Here is a 27,261-nt window from a genome sequence, read left to right as displayed (position 1 = left end):
GAAGTTCTGTTTCACAGCCTTTGCATCTGAGTGCTCTCAAAAACAGATAAATAGGATATCCTACTGAAAATATTTTTGCTGTGAATACCTCACAAAACAAATCCTATGATAAAACCAATTTTTTCCTAAGCTATTATCAGAAACGAATATTTTTGACACTTTCAAATTATTCTTATTCCCAGAGAAGACAGAGAATATTAATTCAGATGGGGTATGAAGGGAGGGCAATGACAGAAAAATGCAAAACCTGAAAATACACACAATGCCTTCAGGATTATACCAAGCTAGCCCTACAACTGTAAAACTACATTAGGCTCTTAGACTCATAACCTCTTCCTCTGGGCAGACTGATTTCCTCATGTATCAAATTATTTCTCCCACATTCCTATCCACTACATAGAGTTATCCAATCCATTCTTCCCATGACCAGCACAGTAATATAGGCACAGTCAGCCAAAATTTGCTTGACATAAAATTGGAGTATGTCCCATAATACCCATTTCATATTTTTGTCAAATATGTTCATGATTTATCTGTGATTAATTTTTTCTATTGACATCACACATCGTGGACGAAGAGGGGTGATTAATATTGAATTACAAGAGGATGAAGGAACATAAGTTAGTTTATATTTGAAATACTGTGGATCTTTACAAGGTTAGAAATGCCTATCTTGCAGAGAAAATGAAAGTCAAGTTGTAAATTGCATTAGCAAGTAAAAAAGAAAGGTTATTAAAGCGCCTTCAGCAATGAGAACTTTTTAGGTTTTGGAGCTGGAATCAAATTATTCATTGGCAACAAAAAGATTTCTGTGCATTATTTTCATGTTCCACAGGGTGTTCTGACCTAGCAGAATGCTATATTGCAGCAAACGCAGACATATGTTGGTAAAAATTTTAAAAACTTCTATGAAATGAAGCATCTAGATTAAAAGAGACATCAGCAATGTTATTTATCATTGAGAAAAAATAAAGAGAAAAAATTGAGAAAACCTTGAGTAAAAGTAAAGCTCTGATGATTATTTTACAGTCAGAATTTATATAAAATCATTGTATTAACCTCTAGAATTCATCCAAGCAACAAGACTACAATGTCTTTGACCACTTGCCAAGAGAAAGGTACTCTGCTAGATTTCAGGTTTTCCTTTATGTTAAGCTCTTATTTAGTTGCAATAATTCTTTGATAACTAGACTTGAATCATAATAGGAAGATTAGCTTTCCCTGCCTTCTGCTTACTCATAAATACTGTCTCTGATTAATTACCTTCATATTGTTAATGTATCTGATTTTTCTGCAGGGTCAAGACTATGAAAATAGTTACACTTCTGTCTGGAGACATAATGATCATTTGTTTGCTCTGATATTTGCTTGTTCTAATGTTTACTCTTGACCACATACAGCAAATATCCCACTGCTCTCTGACTTCTTTTCCAAGCCCCATGGGCTCACAATTTTTTCTATTTCTACCACTTAACTACTTGTCTTTGTGTCCACAATGTAGGAAAAGTATAAGAATTTGAGGGGAGAACAGATATAATCAAACTCATGTAAGTAACATGAAAGAACTTGGATTTACACTGAATAGCAAATTGATCAGGAATTTGATATTGCCTAGATTAACAAAGATAAGGCAAATAACTCTGCATTCTGAATTAAATCTTCTCTTTTTTGATGTGAAAAAAGAAGAGGACTGTGACTGGAATATCATGTTCAGCTCTATCATGTACAGTTCTAAATGACTAGAAGGATAAGAAAAAATTATAGGAAGGAAATATTAATATTATAATTAATATTACTTTAATTAGATTGCCTATATTTCATGTAGGTATATCTAACATATTTTTTCAGGAGGAAAGATAGAATGCATAAATACAGTTTGATGAGAAAGTTTTCAAAATGGAACAAGAGCATAATTTGGCTGTACTGATTCCTAAAATGCAAGAGCACCTTTAAGGAAATTATTATTCTGAACTTGCTCTTATGAATTTCAATTTTGTTTTTGTCATAACATTGCTTTCTTTCCTTTTGAATTTAAGTTATTCCAAATGAATCATCCAGTGGCAGTCACTCATTATTTGCCTTCAGATTTGTGGGGCTGGTTAAAAGCTGAATCCCTAAGTGGCTGAGCTTGGAAGGTACTACTGGGACACATAAGAAGCCTGGAGAGCAGCATTAGTGACTGGTCTCCAGCAGGTCTTTGTGCAGCTGATCATGCTGGGAACTCCTGCCTCTTCCACATCCCTTGTCAGCAGGTCCTTTCCCCATTCAATGAGTCTCATATATGCCCTATTCTTCCTTTTGATGCTGATACACCAGTAGGAGATCCTTTCTGTTTTTCTACCAACATGTCTAACAGATTCAAGGATAAAAAAATTTTCATGGTGATAAATTAAACTTACTACAATATTATACTTCTAAATGACATGTGAATCTTTTTATTGCAGTGGAACAAAATGAATAATCAAAAAACCTCACAGGGTCTGGAAACAGAAGTAGAATTCATGGCAACCAAAAGATCTTTTCTCATAGGCAATCTTGCTCTTTCCCTTGTAAGCACTGTTCAGACAGAAATGGTACATGTGTCGATGGGTAATGTCAGAGAAGGGAACAAGATCTGAATGCGTTCTGGGTAAGATATTTGGTGACACTTGCCAGCACATTCTCAGCCAAGCATGCATGGATATGACCTGGTATCTCCTCAAACAGCAGTGTACTCTGAACACCAGGCTGCTTTAAGGTGCTTTAACACAGACAGGGAACCTTATTCCTTTCTCTCTTTTTTCTCAGTATAATCTTTCCCACCTAAATGCCATCCTACTGGAACCACCTTACAGGCACAGCACTTCCAGCACATGGGCCTGAGTTGCTTGGATGGTGAGAATGGGACACCAGACCTGTCTTCCCCTTACATCCATGTGTGGAGGACCAGGTCCTTGAGGCAGTAGGACTCTTGATCCAGGGAAAAAAGCAATTAGTTGTTGTTCTAACAGACACACAGAGCTCCCCAGAACAGGATTTCTCCTGAGGAAGGATCTCCAGAGAGAAGCACATCAAGCTGGTAAGACATCAGCATTCTACAGCATTCTAGGCAAGTTATCACACCTGGCCACCTCTGGCTCTGGCTGGGCAGCAGAAGAGCATTGCACAACACATCTGCCGGGTTGCCTGTGCTACCTTCTTAAAAAGAGAAGAGAAACCTCAAACCATGTCAAGTTCCACTGTGCAAAGACACACAAAGGAAAGGTTGTGAACCCATGAACCCTCTTACAGAGCAAGGAACCTGCCTCTTGCCTTTTTCTCTCCCTGCTCACAGAGGCATTGTGGAACCCACATGGCATGGGCATGAGGAACCCACAACTTCCATAGAATCTCGCCCTCAGTTCTATCAAGGTGTACTCACCAGACATGCTTATCAACCCTCTCTGAAACTCTTCTTACGGACCACTGTGCCAAAACGTGGTTTTCAAAAAAGCTGCTTCTAGCAAAGTTCTCCCTTAAACATGTTTGCATGATTTGGCTAAGCATGCAGCTAGGAAGGAAGTGTATTGAAATAAAGTGCTCTGCTGTGTGACATGCCACTTGAGACAGACGTGGCATGGGTTTCCTGTGCAGAGACACAAGGGAAGGGCAGAACAACACCAGCTCAGGCTGCTCTAAAGACATCTTAACAAAAGTCAGCCAGCAGAGGGTCATCATCTCCCCACACAAGGTATCCATGATTTTTCTCTGGTGACTCCCAGGGGTTTGCAAGATGAGAGGGTAAAAATCTGTGTGCCTACTGGGAGAAGCACTGCAGAGGACCCCTCAATGGGGATGTGAAACCTATTGAGTAATCTTGGGCAAACGGGGAGAAATGCAGAAAATTGACTTTACACCTTGAGGCAACCTTCATAAATAAAAGTAAGCAAAATCAAAATCCTCAAGAGATATACAAAACACTTCTTGATGCCAGGAGAAACCATAAAATATATTCAATTTTTGAACATTTGACTGAAACAAGTATTTTCTGGCACAAATTGTGAAGAAGCTCATGGTCTGCCTGTTCAGTGAATAAAAGGCAGCCAGAAAAAGTGAACTTTTATGTTCTTTCTGCTAATTAATATCCATTGCTACCTCTCTGAGACCACTATACATTCTGTTCTCACACCTTTATTCAAGGTGGATACAGTCTTCCCCAGTAATCACTTCCACCAAAAGCATATTTATAGAAGGCAATTTTGGAGTATCTGTCTGCTGTCATCAGTACCAAAGAATACGTTCCAGTAAACACTACTGAAGAGATTAGCCAGGCTTTACATCTTTGTTTTCTCAGCCAGTCTCAGAGATGTTTTAAGAACATTTCAATACAAAATCTACATAGAGGACACACTGTTAATGCTACAGACAAGTTAAATCCCCAAATGCCAAGGTCAAAATCTGTGAAACATGAACAGTGCAATCAAGCAGCCCATTATTACTGCATCACCTTTTTTTTCTTGTGCAAGGGCTTGATTTCCAGGAAATCTGTTAGCTATTACTATGTACTACATGAGACTGTTCTTCAGTCTCAAAGATCCTGACAACCAAGACTTGGTTGATTAATCATATTAATAACACAGGTTTGAGGGCTTTGAGGCAAACAGTTTAGAAAAAAGCTGATGGAGCTGACACACTATAATAAACAATGTAAACAAAGAAAAGAGAAAAATCAAATTAGTGTGAGCTTAACAGTATCCTTTGCCCTAAATATGCAGAAAAAAGAAGCAAGAATTATGTTTTAGCTAAATCAACTACCCTTTAAACTTGAACTTTGTGTTTTGTCCTTATTTACCAGTTTCTACTTACATCTTTCAACCACAATCTCAAAAATGGGAAGTATTTGGAAAAATATTAAATTGCTGTATGCATTAAGTACACCTTGTCCCTTAAAAACCTGCCAATGAATGACCTGCAATGAAAACTCCACTATTAAAAAAATCTATTAATTATTAATAAAACAATTATTAGGCAACAACTTGAGTTGAGCCAAACTGGATGCTCATCACACTTTCATTCATAGTTGCTAAGAAGCTGCTCAAAAGAAATAATTACTTTTAAGTAAATAGTTTACCTGTGGGATAATGGAATAAAAATCAACTCAGTCCAAATTAGGACATTCCAGTTTCTCTTGATGCTAGAACATTCATGAATATGTGCAGATGAGAAACTAGGTTTAAACTGCATTTTACAATAAAGCCACAATTTACAATTTCTACAAAGCTGAAGACAGAGGGTGATCAAAGCAGGAATTTCGAAGGCTTTGTTTCTCCTGGAGTTCCACTGTGCTCCCACGAGCTTCATGCATTCTATCAACATTATACAAAAATAAAGTGATTTGTCTTCCACCTGCATTTCAGTTGCCAAAACCAAATTAGGAACACAAGTATCTTTTATAGACCCTTTCTCTAGATTTTTCTCCTTAGAAGATTCATTGTTTGCCAAGAGAGGAAAAAACAAAAACAGATTGAATGTGAGAAGTTTAAAAACGTACCTGAAGAACTCCATGAAAGAGAAGCCATAACCATGCTGTTCAGCAATTCCAGCACAAACAACATTTGCAGATGCTCCAATCAATGTTCCATTACCTGCAATTCAGAAAACAAAGACCAGTTTATAGTTGTGGTCTCTTTCTTACTCCTCCTCTGTTTATTCTGTGTTGAAGGCCTAAGATGTACTCATTACAGAATGAAAAATCAATTTCTGTTGTATATAGGTTTGGAAAGAAACATAAGAAACATACAATCAATACCTCCACATTCTTTAAATAGCTTCATGCTTTGAAATATAAGCCTGGTATTACTCCCTGGTTCTACTTAGGCCAGAAAAATAGGGAAGGAACATAGCACCAATAAGAAAATTACACCAGAGACCTGCATTCAGATAAACATGTTGATTTTTATTTAAGTTAACTAGAAGGTGCCATCAGATGAGGTGAAAACTTGAGATAGCTTGGGGATGCTAAGAAAAATGGATACCTTTTTCCTAATGCCAACTTGATATTGACACTGTAGTGGTCTCTTTATTGATAAATTAAGTAGTTTGTAGGATTTGTTTGGGGTTTTTCAATAGAAATTAAAACACAGTAAGTGTGACAATGGAGGGGAATGGATCTGTTTCACATCTCTCTACTAAGGCAAAAGGATCACAGACTTTGTTTACCTAATCACCATGGTTCTTCAATAAATAAGGAAACATTTTATTCAGTGAAGTTCACCAAATTAACTTATACAAGCCCCCACACAAGAGGAGCACAAAAAAGAAAAATAATTTGCCAACTTACAATGCGCATCTATCCTCACTTCTCTTCTCCCAAGCCTTTTCCAGAAATTCATCTATTTCTTCATTTTCTCTAAACTTTTAACAATCTCACAAGGAAGAGAAGTCAGGTATTCAGAGCTCAGAAAGAGTGACCCATTTTCTATGTCATTCCCATGAGTCATACCTCAGACTTATACATGCTGCATACTTGACTTCCACAGAGCAGATGGTTCCTGCAAATGTTTCTGATCTAAGGCACGACTCAGGAAGTGACAGTGACTCCTACAAGCCTTTCTTTAAATGAAGTTTTGAACAAAGGTAACAATCTATGAGATTTTTTTTATACTCAGTAAGTCATCTCTTTTGCCATATATCACTATATTAACAATCCATTATTCTAAGCAGGAGCCTTCCTTTCCTCCCTCCCGTTGGCATGTAGTTACTCTTCTTACTTAAGTTCTGTTAAAAAATTTAGCTCCATAGAAACTCTTCTGGTCTGACTTTGAGAGAAACAGATCATAATGTAATTAATGCTTTAGTACATTGTTTTGATTCAGTAAATGTTTCAGGTCACCCAGAGATCAGTGTACCAAAAATTATCTCAGAATAAAGGCAGAAGAATTATTCCCTCCATGTATTCACACATGGTACTGCTATGGCCTTTGCACCTGAAAGTGCACACAAAATTAGCAGATGTCTAAAAATATTATTAAAAAATAACACTCTTAAATTTAAAAAAAAAAGTGCTATAATTCAGATGGTTTTGACTGGTCATTATAGTGACAGAGTAACAAATCTGAGGGAAAAAATAAACCCCAAAAGCCAAAAGTCACTCAGGACTTTTTTATTATTATTTTGGTTGACTTCTTGAAATTCAAAGTTTTACAAGAAAAAGCCCTGATATGACAGAAATTTTTCCAATTGAATCCAAAGAAAATTCATGATTCTTTTTTATTTCAGGAGGGTCAATTATTATCAACACACATTAGGCAGCAAACTCAGATTTTCATCCTGGAGTAGAGATCTGAACAAAGATATCTGTTGTCTCAGGTGAATGGCCTAAGCAAAACCTATTAAAAACAATGGACTGGTTTTATTTTCTCATCAGCAACTCTTGAGCAGATGCCACTATGGAATAATGAAGTCACAGAAATCTTGGAGATTTCTTGAAATGAGTAAAGTCTTCCACTCCCACTCCCTCTAGTCCCAAACAGACATTTTATTCTGTATATTTAATTCTCCCCCTATGGTTTTTAAAAATTCCTTTTCTTTCTGCTCTCCTAGGAGCTGTGCTAGGTGACCTGCTTCCTACTTGCTGTTTTTAAGGATTTTACACTGCAAAGGAGCTGGAGCTCAGTGCAGAGATCCTGCTTGTCTCTGAGGAGTTCTGCTGATGTTGCTGAAACTGCACATCAATGCAAGGGTTTATCCTTATTGATCATAAAACTATTGTGATCTACCTTGTGAGACACCAAGAATTTTTTGTAACCTCAGCTTCTTTCCATACACTGAAAACCACCTCCACAGGTGTTTCAGGTGTGGAGAAAAAAAAATATTAACATCATAAGTGGAACAGACCTTTAAAAAATAATGTCTAGCACTGGTCATTAGAAACATCACACAGCTTATTTCCCTTGCCCTCTCTCTCTTTGTCTCAAAGTAATATTCTAATTACATTAATGCATGTTTAAAAATACAAAACTGAACTTGAACAGCTTTCCTGGTAGGTACTGCCATGAGAAAGCCAAGGCTCAAGGCGTGTGGCTTAATGTGAAAACAGAACAAATGAATACAGCTGATGTAATTAGAGGAGTCAGGAAGGAACACTTCAGGATTTTCAGTTCCAAACTAATCACTACTAGTCTACAGCATCCAAACATTTCACAAGAGATTTCTGCTCTATGTGTAGCACAACCAGTCATCACTCTCAGAATAATGCTACTTCAGACAAGGAATATAGCTCTGGCTTCAAATTAAAGAAATGAGACTGAAACTGTGCCTGTCCCATGGCTCTGACTAGATACAGTCGAGATCTCCGAACAGCACGAGCTCTCCTATACTGCATGGGCTATAGTAATGCCTTCACATAATGAAGTATTATGGAAAGAGTTTCTGCTTCAGCAGTGAATTGATTTCCCCAAGTAGATTTCACTCGAGAAGAAATCGTCACCTTAAATGTTATCTGTGAGGAACAGCATTACTTTTTCATTTGTTTGGAGCGTGTGTGCAGTTTAATTAGGCACTGGCTCAGCAGGCTTCAAAGAGCTGCACACAAATTAACAATAGAAGCAAACTTTTGTTTCACCACCCAGGAACATCTGTCTCCATGGCACGGGTTTAACTCAGTAGTGAAATACCAACACTGCAACCCTCTGAATCATGGAAAACTCAAGCCTAATTTAATGTACACAGAAACCTATACAATAAATTAATTCTGATTGATACAAATTAAGAATAGACATTTTAGGATTTCACTCAGTCTTGACTTCATCTTCACATCACCTGCAATCTTGAAAACAATTCAGCTTAAAAAGGCTCCTGCTTGCTTGTTTGTATGCTCAAAACAAAATAACACATGGGTCAACTGTAGCAACACATTGCAATAACCAATCTGTTTTGAGGACTCCTTTTGTAATTTTGTTAATGACTCCCACTCACCCCTTATCACAAGGCAGATGGTTACTGAGAGACTGGATTCACTACAATGAGTTGTAATATTTCTAATGTCAGTAGTATGTGATATCTATGAACTAAAAAGTGCATTTTATTCTGAATACCTCTTCTTCCTTTTTTTCTTCACAAACTACATGCACTGTTGTCAATATTAACTATGCTTAACAGTTCACAAGCATGAAATCAAGAGAGACCTTTTTCTTAATGAAAAAATATTAATTCTAATTAGCTGCTTATGCTACGACAGAGGAATCCTCACAGATCATAATCCTTTTTCCATGGAGCTGCCCTACTCTGCACAATCATTTCAGAAACAAAGTAGAAGGTCTTTACTGCTTCTGTCTAGAAAAGGTGATATAAGATCTTCTTTCGGATATTTCTCAAGGCAAATAACTTTGAATATCTTTAGGGAATGTGAAATCAACCCAAGTGTAAGACAGTATTTAAGAGTATTAGTTAAGAATAAATCTATCAAGAAATATCCAAGCCCCACACATTAAAATGTGCCTTTTCATACCCAGCTAACTTAGAGCTACAAGCAGGAAGGTGTTGACAAGGTTTGGTAAGCCTGATTTGACACCTGCAGTATGCACCAGCCCTGCTTCTTCCAGCCTTCTTCTTCCGTTTGTAGCTACTTCTCCACAAGCCAGCACTTTGCTCCTTCAGAGACTGCCTGTCCTAAGGTGACATTAGGATGCTTGTATTCCCATTTGTGTGTGCTATTTATGCTGGATATTATGTTCTGTGCCTTCAAGACTGGCTCTACAGAGTGAATGTTTTGTTTTGGGCCTCTTATCAGCCACTCCCCACAGCCGGCGGGACATACAGGCAATACATAGTGCTGGTTTTGCTTTTTGCCCTGCTTTTCGCTTTGCTCTTGCTTCGACTTTGCTTCTGCTTGCTCTTGCTTTCTGCTTCTTCACATTAGTTAGTTTAGCTAAACAATCCAAATTTCTTTTTCTTTCTCCTTTCCTTTTTGGAACTACTCGAGCCTGCTCCGGACTGGGACCTGGCAAACACCGAGAGTTTGCACCTTGAGGCTGCAGCAGCTGCCCCAGCGCCGGAGGGACCGATAACAGAGCAACCACTCCAGGAGAGACTTTCTGAATTTGTCATCTTTTTCAGACTGGTGAACGAGTGGTGTCATCCGGTATTGTTCATTTTCATGTGTGCTGGGGGGTGCTGTGCCTGTTAAATAAACAGGTTCTTTCCACCTCTCTCCAAGGAATTCTTCCCAAACCAGTTGGGGGGAGGGGTCGTGTGGGTTTGCTTTCTGGAGGTTTTCTCCTTTTTGGGGATTCTCTCCCAGTTTTGCCCTAAACCAGGACACTGCCAAATCTGAACCCAGACCTTGCACGCCACACACAATGCATCTCTCATGGGCCCAGACAGCCTCCTCCTCAGTAGAGAGAGTTTGCTCAAGCCACTATAACCTGCAATGCACTGAAAATCAGTGCTGGGAGAACAACTAGGCTTTCTGAAAGAAGGGGCTGGGAAATCAGATTAGAATCACAGCTAGAAAAGGGAGAGAGTTTGAATCAATAATGTGCATCCTCTGACTTCAAGCCTCATCCTCAATGTTGATTTTTACTTGTCAGCAGCACACTTATTATATCTAAATGCTGTTAACTCTCAGGAGTCCCTTTGGTATTGCCCCCTCAAGAGCAAGCCTAACCCTTTTGTTTGCTGAGTTAATGTGTTCGCTTGGAGAATCACCTCAAAGGGCCTGGCAGGATTAGTGTTTATTATTCAAAGCACTGAGAAATCAAAGGGAAGGGATTATCACTAATAAAGCTGTTTGGCCTAGCATGAGCAGCCACCATAAAAGTAACTTCCTTGAATATAATGGAGATAATACCTTGGGTAAAAACCAAAGGATTGGCTAACAGAAAAGTTTGTTGTGCTGTGGGAATTACAGAACATTTCCCTTCTACATGCCCTGATAGTGGAGAGCAAGCTATACCTGGGCTTAACCAAGAGGCCTTCTGCATTTTCTCTCTCCTGTATCTCAGGACAGCTAATGCAGAAGTAAAAAGTCTACCCTATTTTTGTGCCAACAACAGCTCTGAGGACAGCTTTTCCCTACCCTTAACAAGCATCTGTGACAGGACTGGTTTTACACAGGACAACAGTTCTGCTTTGTCCAGACAAGGATTCTCTTTCTGAAACAAGGAGTTTTCCACAGTCATGAATAATTTTAGGGTGAGGATTCTCAGCCCTGCTTTTTGCTGTAATGAACCATTCCATTACAGTATCAAATTAAGACTTACTGAAGGAAACCAGCTCCTGGCTTCCAAGGCATTTTTTAAAGAAAATCCTGTGCAGTCTCCCATATAATTTATATTGTAAAATAAAGGCAGACTGACGTGCCTGGCTTCCTTTCCACAGCATATTCTCTACTTAAAACACAGGCTGAGCAAATGTAACAAATCTGTCTGCCAAAATGAACACTGACCAGTTCTGGTTTTGATTAGCCTTATAGAAGACAGCCTTCATAGCTTTGATAAATTTTCAGTTTCACACAAAAGTAATACAGATTTGCCTCATTAAAAAAAAAAAAAGAAATCCACATTTATATTCATCTGTTCGAGTCTTGAGTACCTTCTAATAACAGGCAAGACGTGAATAACCTAATCTTTTTTATGTATAAAAATTAATAAGCCGTATAATCAAATATTGTCATCAATAAAGAAGAGAATCAAGGCCAGTTGAACAGTAGCAGTCCCTAAAAGGGACATCAAGTCATAGGCAATCATGAACTCACTTAATATTTTTATTTGTGATAAAATGCAGTCTTGTGATACCAACGTTTTTTATTTTACTGTTTTGGAAACATTTTTAATGGTATGTTTCTACATAAATGCATAAACATGGACATTATAGGTGAAATAATGAAAGAACATGAATGAAAGTTTTGAGTTCAGTTATCAGAAAAGTTCATTGAACTGCATTCAACCCAATGCTTTCAGTCAGGTGAAATTTACCACTTATTCTCTACAAACCACTACATTTACCACTACAACACCACCAGCAGGACAGCTGTATAAGTATTATGCTAGTAAATGCTCATTTTTTCCTTTTTGCTAAGAGAGAAAATGGTGAAATTTAAATTGGTCATTCTTCTAGCAGAAGTGTAAAATAAATAAGGTGAGTTGCTGAACATCCTGCACTTGTTACTTTAGTGACCTAAAGAAATTCATAAACTTCTATGAAGTCCAGACATCTATAAAAAATACATAAAATCTGAGGTGACCACTAAAGTCACTTTCCTCCTCAGAGTCAACCTACCCAGTGCAATGTAAAAAATACAATTATAATGATGGATAGTGCCAGCTGTCTGACACACCATTCCCCTATGCCCTGAGATACATATTCCAGTAGCTTTCACTTAATGCTTTTAATACTGCACATATTTCATATTTTTAATGCTGCACACATTTAATCTTTTATTTTTAGATTCAAAGACTAAAACTATGTTTCAGTTTCACAGCTTTGCCACATGTCATGTTAATGGGGACCAAATATTGAAAAAGTGTTTGATATACAGAAATTTGGCATAAGAGTACATTATTAAACTTTATCATAATATACTTTGAAGATAACTGTGCTAAATAGATTGATCAATATCTATTTAAATAATATCTAGAGCATGATTAAAACTTTCCTTAATGTCATACAGAGTATCTGATTTGTCAATATAAATCAAGATGAATATTGCAAGATATTTTTCCTCCTCAAGGTGCAGAAGCGGGGGCATTGCCTGGAAAGTGTCTGCAGAGGAAGAAAAGTAGATAATCCAGTATTATATTCTGCACTTAAGTGTTTTGAGCCCTGCTGTGGCTTCCCTGCCTTATTCTGTCTGATAGTCCAAGTGCTACCTTCTGACAGAATATACCTCTTCTGCTGACAGCTATTCAGAGTCTGTATTCTCCTACTGCAGCAACTCACCAACACAATATAATCACTTTGCCTGTTCCATATAATTCTGAAAACAGAAGTGGCTAAGGCTCCTGGAAAGAACCTTCTGTCATTTATAATAAAGAAATGCACAAAGCAAGAAAAGAAAATTAAAGGCATCTCCATATATACTTTGTAGGAGCCCCAGTGCCATGTCTGATCATTATCCTACCTCTAATTTGCAGAACTTTATAGCTTGCAGTTACTTTACACAGATTAAAAACCATTAATAGAAGTATTTCAAAGTTATCAGTAATTCTAGCGTTATAATCAAGTGATTTTGGTGTTTGGTATAAATTTATTTTCTAAATCAATATTAGGCATATCTGTCTTATTTCCAATTTAAAGTCTAAGACTTACCATCCAAACTATAAATTCTCATCAGCGCAGTCGAAACAGTATCCTTTACCCCATAGGCTTCATATTTCACCCTTAATGGCATGCACCTATCTACATCTGCATGTCTGCCAAGGTAACTTATTTTCTAGCTTAGAAAAATGTCCTTGCTGAAAAAAAATACTAGTTTCAATATGGGCGTTATTTTCCATATTAACTCAGTACCTTGAAACCAAACTCGTCTCTGATAGTGTCTTCATACAGACAAAGATATGTCTGTCAAATGGACACGCTCAGTTTTTCCTGGTTTTATATTGTAGGCTCTTCTGCATATCTTCCAAACCCCAGGGGACAATCTTTGACAATCTTAGATAATATCCTTTAGTTTCAGGGAGTCTGGAAACAAGCCTTGGTCTCACACCAAGGAATTTTCAGCGCTGATGGGCTTTAAGAATTTCACACTGAAAAAGCATGAAGATATCTTAGAGCTTGAATGTAATGAAAGGGCAAAGGAAAAGAGCAACTGGATTTTTATTGAAGTTAAGTGATTCTGGCTCTTAAAGAAAAGAGCAAGAGGGCAGTTTGGGCTCTCAGATGTTAACTGAGTGAAAAGAGTCCTCATGCTTATATGCAATGTTTTTCACACTACGACATAACCCAACACCTTTCAGGTAACATCTGAATGAGCTCATCATTAAGAACAAGAAAAGAGTATTACCATTTAATGGACAGCAGCCACTGTTGAATTAATTTCCATCACTGCAAACATCATAGAAACAATGCAAAGTACATTTAGAAACCAAATTAGATATTAGTGGAAGGCATATAAAAAACATGTTTATAGATGTGTACAATTTAAAGGTATAATGCTGCTAAAGACTGGCCTGAGTCTTTAAATAAAAACTGTAAGGTGTTTCCTAAATTTCCCTATTTGATTTGCCTGCCTTTCAAGGACAAGGGCAGCAACATCCTTTTAATTTTGAAAGATGCTCTCATTCCTTACAATACCTCCCTTTGATTTGGATTGAGTTTTATATTGATAAGAAAATATTTATCTGAATCTGGACCATGTTGCCTATAAGACATAGAACTGAGCCCCAGGACTTCTTGTCATTAAAATACTCCTAGAATGAATAGGATCTTCCAATATTCATGTCCTGGTTAAAATCAAGCTCAGGTAGGTATGTTGACTCTACTGAAAAATTTTCCCACAGTTTCAATTGCACATTTTATATAACAATAAAGTTCAAAACCAAAGCTGCTCCTCCTAAATAACAGCTATATTTTTATACCATGCATTCATTTTTTGGTAGACTTTTTTAATCTTTCAAATGGAAAAGTGTTATACAAATTTGATTTATTGTAACTATGAAAGAACAGTAAAGTAGCTACAGTTTTTTATAATGTTAATTATCATATATTTATTACATTTTATGCTTTCTGAAGGATATAACTTTTCCTCATACTGCAGAGAAGGAGGGTTGGTTTATGAATATAAACAATATTTTTAGCTTTATACCTTCAGTGTGTCTGAAGCTTTAAACCTAGTTTAAGATCTTATTGAGCAGAATCTGCAGGAATAATAAGTCAGTGATACTCCACTGTGCAAGGCCCCATCTGCACCAGGGACCTAAGGAGGGCTGCTAAGAGGCAGAATAGCTACAGCACTGGACTATTGAGAGAAATCCCACTGTTTAGCTACACTGTGGGATAGCTGTAATAGCTGTAATTAGCACAATGTCCTGTGGACAATGAATTTTATTCACACCTGGGGTTTGACCCTGTAAGGTTAGAAGAAAAGTGCCAGCAATCCTCTCTTCCTGCCTCCTGTCTTGACATAGAGCCTACAACTGAATTGTGTGGCCAGAACAGCACAATTGAATGCCTCCTAGAAACTGCCTATTTCTGCGGAATTGTAACAGCAATGACTTTCAGGTATTGTCCTTCCGGAAAATATACAGAGAAGGAAAATAGTGCCAAACTATACATTGTAAGAAATATCCCCTCTGGACCACATTAATAGTCACTGCAGTAGAGTTTTTGCACTTTTCTATGCTAGCAACTGACATCTCAGAATGTAGGAACTTTCAAAAATTAATTTGATTTTTTTTCAAAAACCTACTGATTATAAATCAGGGAGAAAAAAGAGAGAGACAGAGAAAGAGATAAAAAAAGCAAATAAATGCCAGTTCTTTATATGTCAAATGTCTAAAACCCCCTCAAATAATATTTTAGCTATAACCTCTCAGCTCAGTAAATAGTCTAGTTCTACACAATTGAACAATCTTAACAGGTGAATTTCTGGCTGTACACTTACTCAATTTAAGTTGAATCCTTATTTTATGCTCTTTTAAAAGTCATGAGCCAAAATAAAAATTGCAATTAAAGTTCCTCTTGTTCTGAAATTGCTGTAGCTAGCAACCTTCATTTGCTCTCCAGAATTTCATCATTCCCTAGACACTATTGAAAGGTCTGCAAAAAACTCAGTCTCAGAGTGTTATAATTCCATCAAGTACTAGAATACAAAACACTAATGAATGAAGCTTTAGTCAGAGCCCTCTCATGCTAAAGTACTACAGATTCATCAGAACACCCCATAAGTTTCTTCCTTGTATACTTCCTTTAGTACGTTTTATATTTCCTGCTTTCTTTCCCTTCATTGTTAACATGTAATTGAAATACTGGTGGGTCACACTTAAAAAAAATCCATGAGCAACACAATTTTTCCAGATACTTAGTCAGCCTGATCACTAACTCCCAGAAAGATGTGAATTAATAGGGCTGGCTCTGCATGTGAATTAATAATGAACTCTGCAAAGATCATCTGGCAATTTCAGTGGTTGTATCACTATCTCCATTACCAAATATGGAGGCTGGAGCAGCTAGACTCCAAACTTACTACTTAAGTTCTCAAAGATACCTGGGACAAATATAGATCTAAATTTCCAGAACCAGATCCCCTGGAAAATTATCATGTTTATTTCTTAACTGGGTAAGATTGATCTGACCTAAACAAGAAAATTTCTGCCAAAAATAACAGGCCAACTATGAGCAATATAAAAAAAAATTGAAATTGTGACGCTCTCACCAGGAACTCATCATGGTCATCACTGCCCTTGGCTTTCTTGATTAAGAGACAGGATTTTTCATCCCTTCTAACCTTCAGAGACACATTTCACAGAACAAGGAGCATCTATGCGATATTCCTTTACTACTTTTGTCCGAGCACCAGGCTACGAAAGACAGAAATTTAGCAGCAGCAGCAGCAGCAGCAGCAGCTCTCTTTTGGGGGACAATGACAACAATGTGACAGTTATACCCTCAAAGATCTTTTCATCTTATTTGAGACTGACTCCATCCTTCTTTCATTTCCAGGACAACAGCTAAAGCAACGAAGGAAAATTACTGCCTTTTCTTATCCTATCATCTTCCAAATATGTAGCTGCCTGTGCTCTTTGTGGCAATAGGAATACAGTAATTGAAACCACTGGAAAATTTTTAGGAGAAAATGCATGCTGTTTTCCAAGACAGGTACAAATGCTGATGCTCCCTTTACAGACACATTAGCACTGTTTACCCTGAACTACAGAAATGTTATCAAATTACCAGAAATGAAGTTCTGCATTATGTAGTAAACAGTTAACCCTACAGTATGTAGTTGTAATGTATCATTTCATAAGACTCTTCTACAAAGAACCTTGTTTCTCAAGTTCCCTTGGTTGCATAAGCAGTGATAAGATGCCATCTTTTGCCCTAAGCACCAGGCAGTAATGATATCATTGTCATCTACTCCTTCTGCAACTGCATTAGCCTACCTTGAGGATTCCTTCACACACTTCAGGGATAATGGGAATTCTCTTTTGGAAATAATCTTTAAGGACCATCAACACTTCCTTTTTTAAGAAAGAAAAGCCCCTTTTCCCCCCACTTTTTAAGGCTGCATCTTTTAAAGTTAAAGCTTTCACACACTTCTTATTCTCCAACAAAAAGCTCCTGTCCATTAGCTTTTTTTCAATGGAAAATCAGAAGCACATTAAATTTCAGCCTAACACTCCTTAGAAGACATTTGCCAGTAAAACTCAGCATGTGTTCATCTTTATCCTAATGGAGAGCAGTCAGGAAAGTTTAAGCTTTTGCTAATAATGATCTAACCTTTTATCCAAATATTTGTATGGATCTGAATGCCTAGGCACCTCATATGTATCTCTAAACTCTATAGCTCAAATCATTCTCATGCTACTGTTTACATTTTTAATTTTGTCTCATACTGCATACACACAGAAATCTCTCAAAATCCAGGCAGCCCTTCAGCAAATCAAAGTAATCTGAGTTAAGATGATAATTGATAATTTAGGAAAATCAGCTGAGACTGGTAAAGGCTCCAAGGCTGGTAAAGCACATCCCACTCAGAATATGTCAGCATAATCTGACTAACTTTATATTCCTTATGCTTTTTTTTCTTTTAATCTGAGAATGTAATGAAATAAGAGTATGTTCAGTGATCAACAAATTCACAGAATCATGGTGAATCATTTAGTTTGAAAAAGACCTCTAAGAAATCTGAGTCCCATAAGAAGGTGAAGAAGTACAATATTTTTATGGCAAACATCTATATGAAGATATGCCGATTATTCTAATCTCTGGTTTTAAAGAGGAACAGATTAAAGTCACAATTTAATGATGAGTAATGACAAGCACAAAGAGATATTCCTCAAATTAATAACTGGTGTGAAATTGTCCTGCATTTGCAACATGCTCTTAAAACTCAATCTGTAAATCACATCACTGTAATCATTGTTAGGTATTAAGGTCACTTGTTCCAGCAATCACTTAGCTGAATAAACAAACCTGAACTTATATTGCACACAAAACTGGTTTTAGTTGTCCCTGTGGAGTCACAAGAACTGTTTAGAGAGGCATGGAGGGGAAGAAGGGGTGGATCCATGGTGGAACATGTTATTAATTTTGACTTTATTTAACTTAAATACTAAATATTTAGGGATCAGCCAATACAACGTAATTAGCATTAAAATTCTAAGTAGTAAAAAAATAGTACTAACTTTATTTCTGATTTAAAACTTACACATTTTAATGGCACTTAAGGGACTTGCTATATGGAAACATTGTATTGTAACATCTTCACAAGCCATTTCCAAAATGTAAAAAAAATCCTTGTAAGTATTAATTTAAAAACTACTGGATTGCTATTCTCTTTTGTTCTTAGAAAAAAATAGAGACAAAATCCAGGGCCTACAGTACATACGTTTTCTACCTTTTTAATTAAAAAAAATTAAAAACAGTCACAAAAACATGTCTTTCTTTTGTGCTAATGTACTGACAATACACAAAATCACAGTTAGCACCAAGACGGGCACTAGAAGAATGGCTGTTAGATTCATTATTAAAATACATTTCCCAAAGACTTAAAAAGTATTTTCCTTACAACGAGGAGTAATAAATAGGTCAGCAAATGGATACTGAAATAATTTCTGTAAACCAGCCAGAAAACCTTCCAGTGACTCCAGATTCTGAATCAAGCATTCAGATCTTAGCTATTATACGTTTTCTGCATCTTTTCAATGAGCAATGATGGCTTTCTGTTCTGAAAGCCAAATGTATCTTTGTCTTTTCTCTCACAAAAGATCAGAACCATATAAGCACCATCTGGACTGTTTCTATGTCTGTAGATTATGCAGATACAGACTTCAAACACGGACTGCAAAAATCCTATTGTAGCAGCAGCAACTGACTGGGATCTTCATCCAGGAGTGCTTTGAAGTCAAAGGAGCTGAATCAGGCCCTCCATATGCCTTGCGCAGGAAAATGATTGAACCTATTGTGCCAGTTTATACATGCAACAATTGTTACCTTATGTCAGCTTTCTCACATAAACACTTACCTCCAAGGCATGCACCCATGGCCAATGAGAAGATTAATGGTTTCATAGGCAAGTTAACATCTGGGTCTTTACTCAGATTGAGAAGCACAGGAATCTGTGGTTCAAGAAGAAAGGAGAGAATGAGAAGACATAGCCCAACCATCAGCACAACATAAGCAAAGTTCATTAAAGGAAACAATTTAAACCACCAATAAGTCCAAAGAGTAATTGGGGGAGATGAAATTTTTTTGTTCTTGATGTTGTTTTTCTTAACTAGTTTCTTTGCATCATATGCTTGATATTTGCTCACTTTTCCCCACTGACTGGGCTAGTCCCATAGCTGAGGAGAAGCTATGGACATTAGGTCAAGCCTGACACAAGTACTGCCAACAAAACTGTCTTCACGTTTTGAGTGCCTTCCATGGGACCCTTCTAGGTCTACAGGGAACTGACAGTGACTATAAATCAATTCCTCTTTTGTTTCATGAAAGCTAAAGGACAGAGATGCATCTCCTCTTCTCGCTGGAGATGATGGTAAAAGATGCCCAGACCTTCACAGTGAAGATGGCTGTAGATCTTGAGGCAGTCAAAAATATTTGATCTATTAGGGAAAAATTAAGAAAACTCCATTTGGCGGGCTTCTGAATTCATAAGCAGATCAGAGTTATTTTACTTCTTATTTCAACATTATATTTACCAGAGAATGTGGATTTAGTTTACTGGGAAATATTTGCAAATGGTCTAATGCCGGCCAGTAACTAAGCACCATGTGGTTCCCATTCATACTCCCCCACTCCTCCCCTTAGAGAGAAAGAATAATCAGGAAAAAACATTAACACTCTTGGGTTGAGATAAAAACAATTTAATGATTGTAAAAATATTATAACAATAATTAATAATTTTCATTATAGTAAATAAGATTATTATTGTCATTATTTATTATATTAATGAAAATGAGACAGAAAAAGGAGAACAGTGGAAGATAAAAGAATTAGGTATAATGCAACTGGTCACTACCTGCTGACTGCTGCCCAGCCCATCCCCAGAAGCATTTGGTGACAACTGGACAATTCCCTACTGAGTGTGTCATTCTGTGGCATGGAATAGCCCTTTGGCCAGTTTGTGTCAGCTCTCTTTGTTATGCCCCCTCACTCATCCTCCAGTTTCTTGTGCTCCTGCTCCCTGGCACAGCATGGGAAAATGAGCAGTCCTTGACTGGGGATAAGCACTACTTAGCAACAACCAGAACATCAGTGTGTTATCAAGATAATTCTTGTAGTAAATCCAAAGCACAGCACTGTAGCAGCTATTGCTAAGACAATTAATTCCATGCCAGTCAAAACCAGAACAGGCGGTTTTATGGATTTCATTTAATTGCTTTAGCAAATAAAATAATTTTAAAAAAAAGAAAATGGAAAATAGAAAAAAACCTGGAAAGTGAAATAAGATTGGTAGGACTGCATCACAGACTTCATTAGGCAATTGGTATAGAGCCCAAAAACACAGCAGGCAGGCTTTCTAGCCAGATCTAGCACCAGTTCTCAGCCAGTATCATTCTTTAAATTTAAACAACTTCACCTTAGTTCAGAAAAATGGTTTTGAGTTCAAGATAATTTTGTGGCCTCTTGGTTTGAAAAAATGGTGTGATCAGTACCTGTAGAGAGAAAGTTATTGGGAAGGGGAGAGGTGACAATATTGTTCTCCTGGTTTTAACATGTTTAGAGGTTTATGGGAAAGAAATGGAAAGAGAAAGAATAAAAAACATGGAACAGTAAAATATGAAGCAGGAAGAGGTTTGAGAAAATAACTGTGATATATCTTAAAATTAATGCTTTCTCAGAGTGTAGGAGTTTTGGTAGTGAATAAAGTTATGACTTTTAATCCTCCAATTTGTCATTTTAATGTATTTCCCAGTTCATCCTCAAGGGATATGATCTCTTCTCCTTCCTGAAAAATGCTTTCACTTTGATGGCTGAGTGATGCTCAGCTTTATTGACTGCATGTGTTCTTTTGCTATGGAGCAATATATAGGCTTAATGAAGAATTACAACCCTTTCCCCATTCCTCCCACCAGTGGTGCTGCTCATCCTTCTTAAACCCTCTTATTGATTAGCCTAGATAAGCTAATTTCTAAACAATTATTCTTGAATTTTACATTGCCTGAAGATGTCTATTTCTATTCTGAGGCCTAAAGAAGACTCAGCATGCTCAACATCTTGTCTATTTTTTGTACGAAACAGTAAATAAAGATGTCATTTCTCATCACAAACTTTATTCCTTTCAAACCATCCCAGCTAGAACGCGATATGCAATACAAAATTAAGTTGTATTTATTTAAAAACAATTTCGTTCTCAATATTTCCTATTGCTGAGATCAGTCCTAAAGCCATTGGCAGACAGCTCCTGAATGCAGAGCAAATAAGGCCCTACACCCCACCAGTGCACCAGATATGCAGAGAGGAGACCAGAGGAGGGGCACTGGTCCTGCTCTATCAGTGAGCATCTCCTTCTGGGATGAGCAGCGGACTCACAAAGAGTGAAACCCTCTCAGCTATTTCTGCTTTCCAAAGACAGCACTTGTACAAGTAATTGCACACACCCTCATTGTGCAGACGAGTAACTTAACCAAGTTACCAGGTCCTATAGCTGTGCAGTGCAGTAGAATTCAGCAGGTCAAGAGTGGCCCAAAAAAACTGGCTAATATTCAAGGACCTCCTCCTCCAAGATCAGAAGCACATCCTGACACAGAAAAAAATCAGGCAAAAATGCCAGGAGGCCTATGTGGAGCTCCCGGACAAACTCAAACACAGAAAAAAAGATTCTTACAGAGGGTGGAATCAAGGACAGGTATCCTGGGAGTAACAGAGAGAGATTGTACAAGCAGCCAGCAATCAGGTTAGGAAAGCTAAATCTCTGATAGAGTTAAATCTGGTCAAGGACATCAAGAGCAACAAGAAAAGCTGCTATAGGTACCTTAGGGATGAAAAGAAGGCTAGGGAAAATGTGGAGGAAAGAAATAGGAGACCTGGTTATCTGGGACATGTGGAAATGGCTGAGGTACTCAGTAGCTTTTCTTCACCAAGAAGAGTTCCAGCCACATTGCTTAAGCCATAGAAGGCAAATGCAGGGATTAGGGGAATGAGGAACCACCTGCTGTAGGCAAAGATAAGGTTTGAGACCATTCTAAGGAAACAGAAGGTTCCCAAGTCCATAGGGCCTGATGAGATATATCTGCAGGTTCTGCGGGAACCAGCTGAGGAAGTGACAAAGCCACAATGTATAATATTTGAGAAGTCATGGCAGCCTAGTGAAGTTCCCACTGACTGGAAAAGGGGAAACATAACCCTAATTATTGAAAGATAAAAAGAAACACCTGGAGAACTACAGGCCAAGCAGTCTCATCTCAGTACTTGGCAAGGTCATGTGGCAGATCCTCCTGGAAAGTATGCTAAGGCAAATGGAAAACAAGGAAGTGATTGATGACATCCAATATGGCATCACCACGTGCAAATGGTGCCTGGCAAATTTGATAGCTTTGACCCAAATTGGAGAGGCATGGATCTGATGGAGAGACCATTTGGTGGATAAGAAATTGGCTGGGTGGCCATACTTAAAGACTTGTGGTCTTTAAGCGTCCAAGGGGACCCCACTGAGAAGTGTTATTCTTCAGGGCTGCTATTGGGACTGGTGTTATTTAACACTTTTGTCTTCAATATGGACAAAATGTTCAAGATCAAGTTACACAGGGCTTTGAGATACTTGGTCTAGCGGAAGGTGTCCCCTCCCATGGCAGGAGGGTTGGAACTGGATGATCTTTAAGATCTTTCAACCGAAAGCATTCCATGCTCCTATGACATTGTCTGATTTGTATACTTGTGCATGTCTATGAAACAGCAATTCACGCTGTTATTTTAGGGACTCATTGCTGCTCTACACCATGGGACTCCACTACACACACTTCACTAAGAACTGCCTGTGGCAAAGATGTCTTCTGTGAAAACTGCAGAGAATTTGCATTAATAGAAAACAAACTATTTGTAGCTTCCCAAACTGTTGATTGCTCCATCTCTGCAGACAGCTACAGCTAGTCTTGCACTTTTACCAAACAGTGAAATGCAGGACATCACAAATAATTCTGGAAGGGCAGAAAACAAGGAAATTCCAAAAATAAAGCTCGCATTTAGAACATGAGATACATGTGAAACATTCAGCACTGCAAGAAAGAAGAATCCAATAGTGTTAGAGACAATAAACAGTGGACTAAAAATTATTTACTTTCTAAGAACTGTCAGGGACTAAGTCACCTTGTCAGCCAGATGATTCACAGAAATTGTTGCTCTATACTGAGGAAATAGTATTTAAATTCAGTTAAAACAGGGATTTACTGTGGCTGTCTTTTTATTTCCAGTAATAAAAGAAAAATACAAAGAGATGGCTTCAGCATATACAGCTGATAAAACATGTAAATTAAACTAAAGAGCATACTAGTAATAACATCATGTCACTTAAAATTCTAATGGCAGAAATTCGTGGCTATTCAAACATGACAATACTAGGAAAGTCCATGCCTTGAAAATTAGGAAGTCTGCCTGTCAAAGAATGTCAGTAAGAGTTTAGCCTGTTGATAAAGGAAAAGAAATATCAGAGGTTTAATAGGATGTCACATAGGGCATCAATAGAGCATCAACAACTTTATTCTGCAGACAAAGAAAGCTGGATATGCAACATGACAAAAAACCCTTGCCATTCAAAAATTAAAATGTGAGAAATACGATAGCCAAGCTCCTGGTTTATGAATTTTTAATGATAAAACATTATATTGGTGTGTCTTAAGCAGTTCCGAGGTATAACTATATATACTGGATTTTCAGCTGGCAACATAGATTAGATTTGCTGCTGGCAACACATCCTCTTACATACAGTCAGAGTTCACAGAGTTTCCCTCAAAGTATTTCTCAGACTCAAAATCTGGGACCCTGAAACTGTAAAAGGACCAGTTGTATGAGCTGAATGTTCAGGAGTCCATGGAGCATGATAGAATTCATCCCAGAGTACTGAAGAAGCCAGCAGAGGTTATGGCAGAACCCTTCCTGATCAAGGCCAAGGTCTTGGGAACCTGGGAAGGTCTCTGCTGGCTGGCAGCTTGGCAATGTTACTCCAGTTTAGAGAAAGAGCATGAAGAAAGACCCAGAGAAACACAGACCTGTCAGTCTAACCTCAGATGATGGAAAAAATACAGAAAAGTTTATACTGGGTACTGTTGGAAGGCATTTAAAGAGCAATGCAATCATCAGGCACAGCCAACAGGGGCTCACAGTGGGAAAGTCTTGTTTAACTAATTTGATATCCTTCTATGAAAAAGTTACCCTACTCATGGATGAAGGGAAGGTAGTAGATGTAGTTTTTCTGGATCCTAGGAAGGCTTTTGATACTGTTCCTCACAGCATGGACAACCTGTCCAGCTGTGGGATAAGCAGGTTCACAGTGCACTGGGTGAACACCTGGCTAAAGGGCAGAGCCCAAAGGGCTGCAGCGTGTGGGGTTACAGCTGACTGGTGACCAGGCACCAGAGATGTTCCTCAGGGTTCTAGGGCCAGTTCTGTTCAATATATTTATGTGAATATTTAACAATCTGAAAGCAGGAGTTGAATGCACCATTAGCAAGTTTACTAATGATACTGTACTGAGAGGGGCTGTTGACTCTCTTGAGGGACTATATTTAAGTCCTTGAGCATGTCCAGAGGAGGGCAACAAAGCTGGTGACAGGGCTGGAAGGTGTGTCCTGTGAGGAGCAGCTGAGTTGGTCCAGTTTGGAGAGAAGAGGGCTGAGGAGGTGATTTCATTGCTTTTTACAGCTTTCTGAGGAAGGGAAGTAGAGATGGATGGCTCAGAGCTCCTCTGGGATCCAGTGACAAAATATGGGGCAATGGCTCAGAGCTACATCATAGCACATTCAGACTGGACGTTAGGAAGCATTTCTTTACTGAGAAGGCGGTCATACACTGGAAAAATATTCCTAGAGAAGGAATCCTAGAGAGGTGCTCAGTGCCCCAAGCCTGTCAGGGTTTAAGAGTCAGTTGGACAATACCCTTATTAACAGGCTTTAATTTTTGGTCGGTCCCGATTTGCTCAGGCAGTTGCATTGGATGATTGCTGTGGGTCTCTTCCAAGTGAAATAGTCTATTCTATAATTTTACAATACTTTTATTCAGTATTTCTTTTACTTGGTGACAAGAAATGATTGATTGTCCTATCACTTGCAGATAGCTATCACAGTTACCAGGCATACTAATGCAAAGAAATGCAATAAACACTCACTCACAAAGACATATATTTAATTAGGGAGCTGGATTTTCGCTTTTCAATTTGGAGTGAAGAGAAAAGTCCTGGGATTACAGTTCATTGGGCAATTCTCAACCCCCGCCCCCAACTTGTTTTTGGGCAGTTCATTGTCTTTGCATGCAGGAAAAATTATTTGAAATAAGCAATTAGAAGACATTTCAAAAACTGTTTTGTCTTCATGCAGTTCCAATGCTCTATTTTAATTTATAAAAACACAGAATTTTGGCAAGACAGAAACAATAAAAGTACTCAACCTATGATGAGCTAAGTGCACTCAGAAACACATTCAATTGTTTCTTGTAGGCAATTATCTTTGTACAGCATCCTGTGTAGCAAAAATACATGCTGTGTTCTGCCCTCTTCACAGAGTTTTCCATTTAGCATCTTCCATACATGAATTCCATATGGTACTGACATTTTTGATTGTGGGTTACACCAGATTAACCCTTGTCTAGAGCAGAGAAGAATTTGACTAACAAAAGTGTTGCACTGAAAAGGTATTTTCAGGGCAAGGCACTTCAAATAATACACAATAATACATTGTAATTTCAGAGTATTTTAGTAAGAGAGAAATTTTCTCCATGTTGCTGAAGGCTCCTGAAAATCATTGATATGTTCACTCTGTTTAAACATAAGAATATTTTTCACTCTAAATTATACCCATCTTAAAAAACCAAAAATATTTATGTTTTGTTCTTAAGACTGCAGATAATGTGTTGTGCTTTAGGATAAGGAAGAATTCTAATTTGCCTACCTAGATACATAGAATCTCTTGAAAATTCCTAGAATTTCTTCCAGGAAATCATTTTCCTTATTGGTTTTCATTACTTCAAATCATAAAATAGTTTATTTCCTAGAATTCCGTGTAATGCTGGCTCAGATGTATTCTAATTCCCTTTTCAAAATATCAATCTACAGTTTCCACTTTTCACATCCTCTTAAGGTAAGTTAACTGACTGTTAAGTTGCCTACAAATTTTAATGTTGTCAAATCTGACACTTTACATGAAGCAGTCAAATTTAACCTAACACAGATAAAGTGAAACTTTAAGTCTCAAGATCCATTAATTAGGCATCAATATTTTTTCCTTTTTTTTCTATACAGAGAGCAAGTCATTATGGATCTGATTATCTCACTAATACAAAAACAGAGACTGAAAAGAAATTTTGGATAACCACATATCAACTTGATTTTTTTAAAGGAAACACAACATCACAGTTACAGAGCTATTTGCAGGTTTTTCTGTTTTGATTCCCTTCAGCTATACACCTAAGACCCAGGCTCTAAAGGAATTGTGTATTTCTTCCATTTCTCAGGTTGTTCCTGGGTCAAAACACTATGCGCAACAGAAAATTGAAAGAGTTCACATCTACAGTGCCTCCAGCCCAGAGGGGCAGTCACCTCACATAGAAGTCTGTCCCCCCTCAATCCATTTTTGAATTACTACTCTGGTTGTTCAGCCCATCTCTTCTCCCTGTTCCAAGTCTGGACAACATGCACAGCATATTGTTTTAGGGGATGAGTGGAAGACCTTATCCAACAGTTCAAAGTGTTAGGGATATCTCATGTATGAACTGATGCCTATCTTGAAGCTTCCCATCCCTGAAGGAACAACACAGTGTAGCTTTCCAGACGCCCTTGCCATCACAGTAGTTTTTTTCTACAGTGATCTGGGGGCTCACAATCAAATAAACTGGCAAGATTGTCTTATTCCTGAAACATGGGACAAAAATCATGGTATGTTTGTGTTTCTAAGGCAGAAATGACTCTATTACCATCCTTGACTGTGAGCTGCCACC

General features: G+C 37.8%; 1 protein-coding gene across 1 annotated transcript in view; it reads right to left on the bottom strand.

Moving 5' to 3' along the window:
• The window catches only part of OCA2 (OCA2 melanosomal transmembrane protein), a 186,672-nt gene that overhangs the window by 31,668 nt on the left and 127,743 nt on the right, over positions 1 to 27,261 (bottom strand). Inside the window, 2 exon segments of the mRNA XM_059839443.1 lie at positions 5,510 to 5,603; positions 19,142 to 19,235. Of these exon segments, the coding sequence (XP_059695426.1) occupies positions 5,510 to 5,603; positions 19,142 to 19,235 (188 nt within the window).

The sequence above is a fragment of the Haemorhous mexicanus genome, chromosome 2, assembly GCF_027477595.1.
Source record: "Haemorhous mexicanus isolate bHaeMex1 chromosome 2, bHaeMex1.pri, whole genome shotgun sequence".
In the NCBI taxonomy this organism is placed as follows: Eukaryota; Metazoa; Chordata; class Aves; order Passeriformes; family Fringillidae; genus Haemorhous; species Haemorhous mexicanus.
This window is presented reverse-complemented; position numbering and strand designations above follow the sequence as displayed.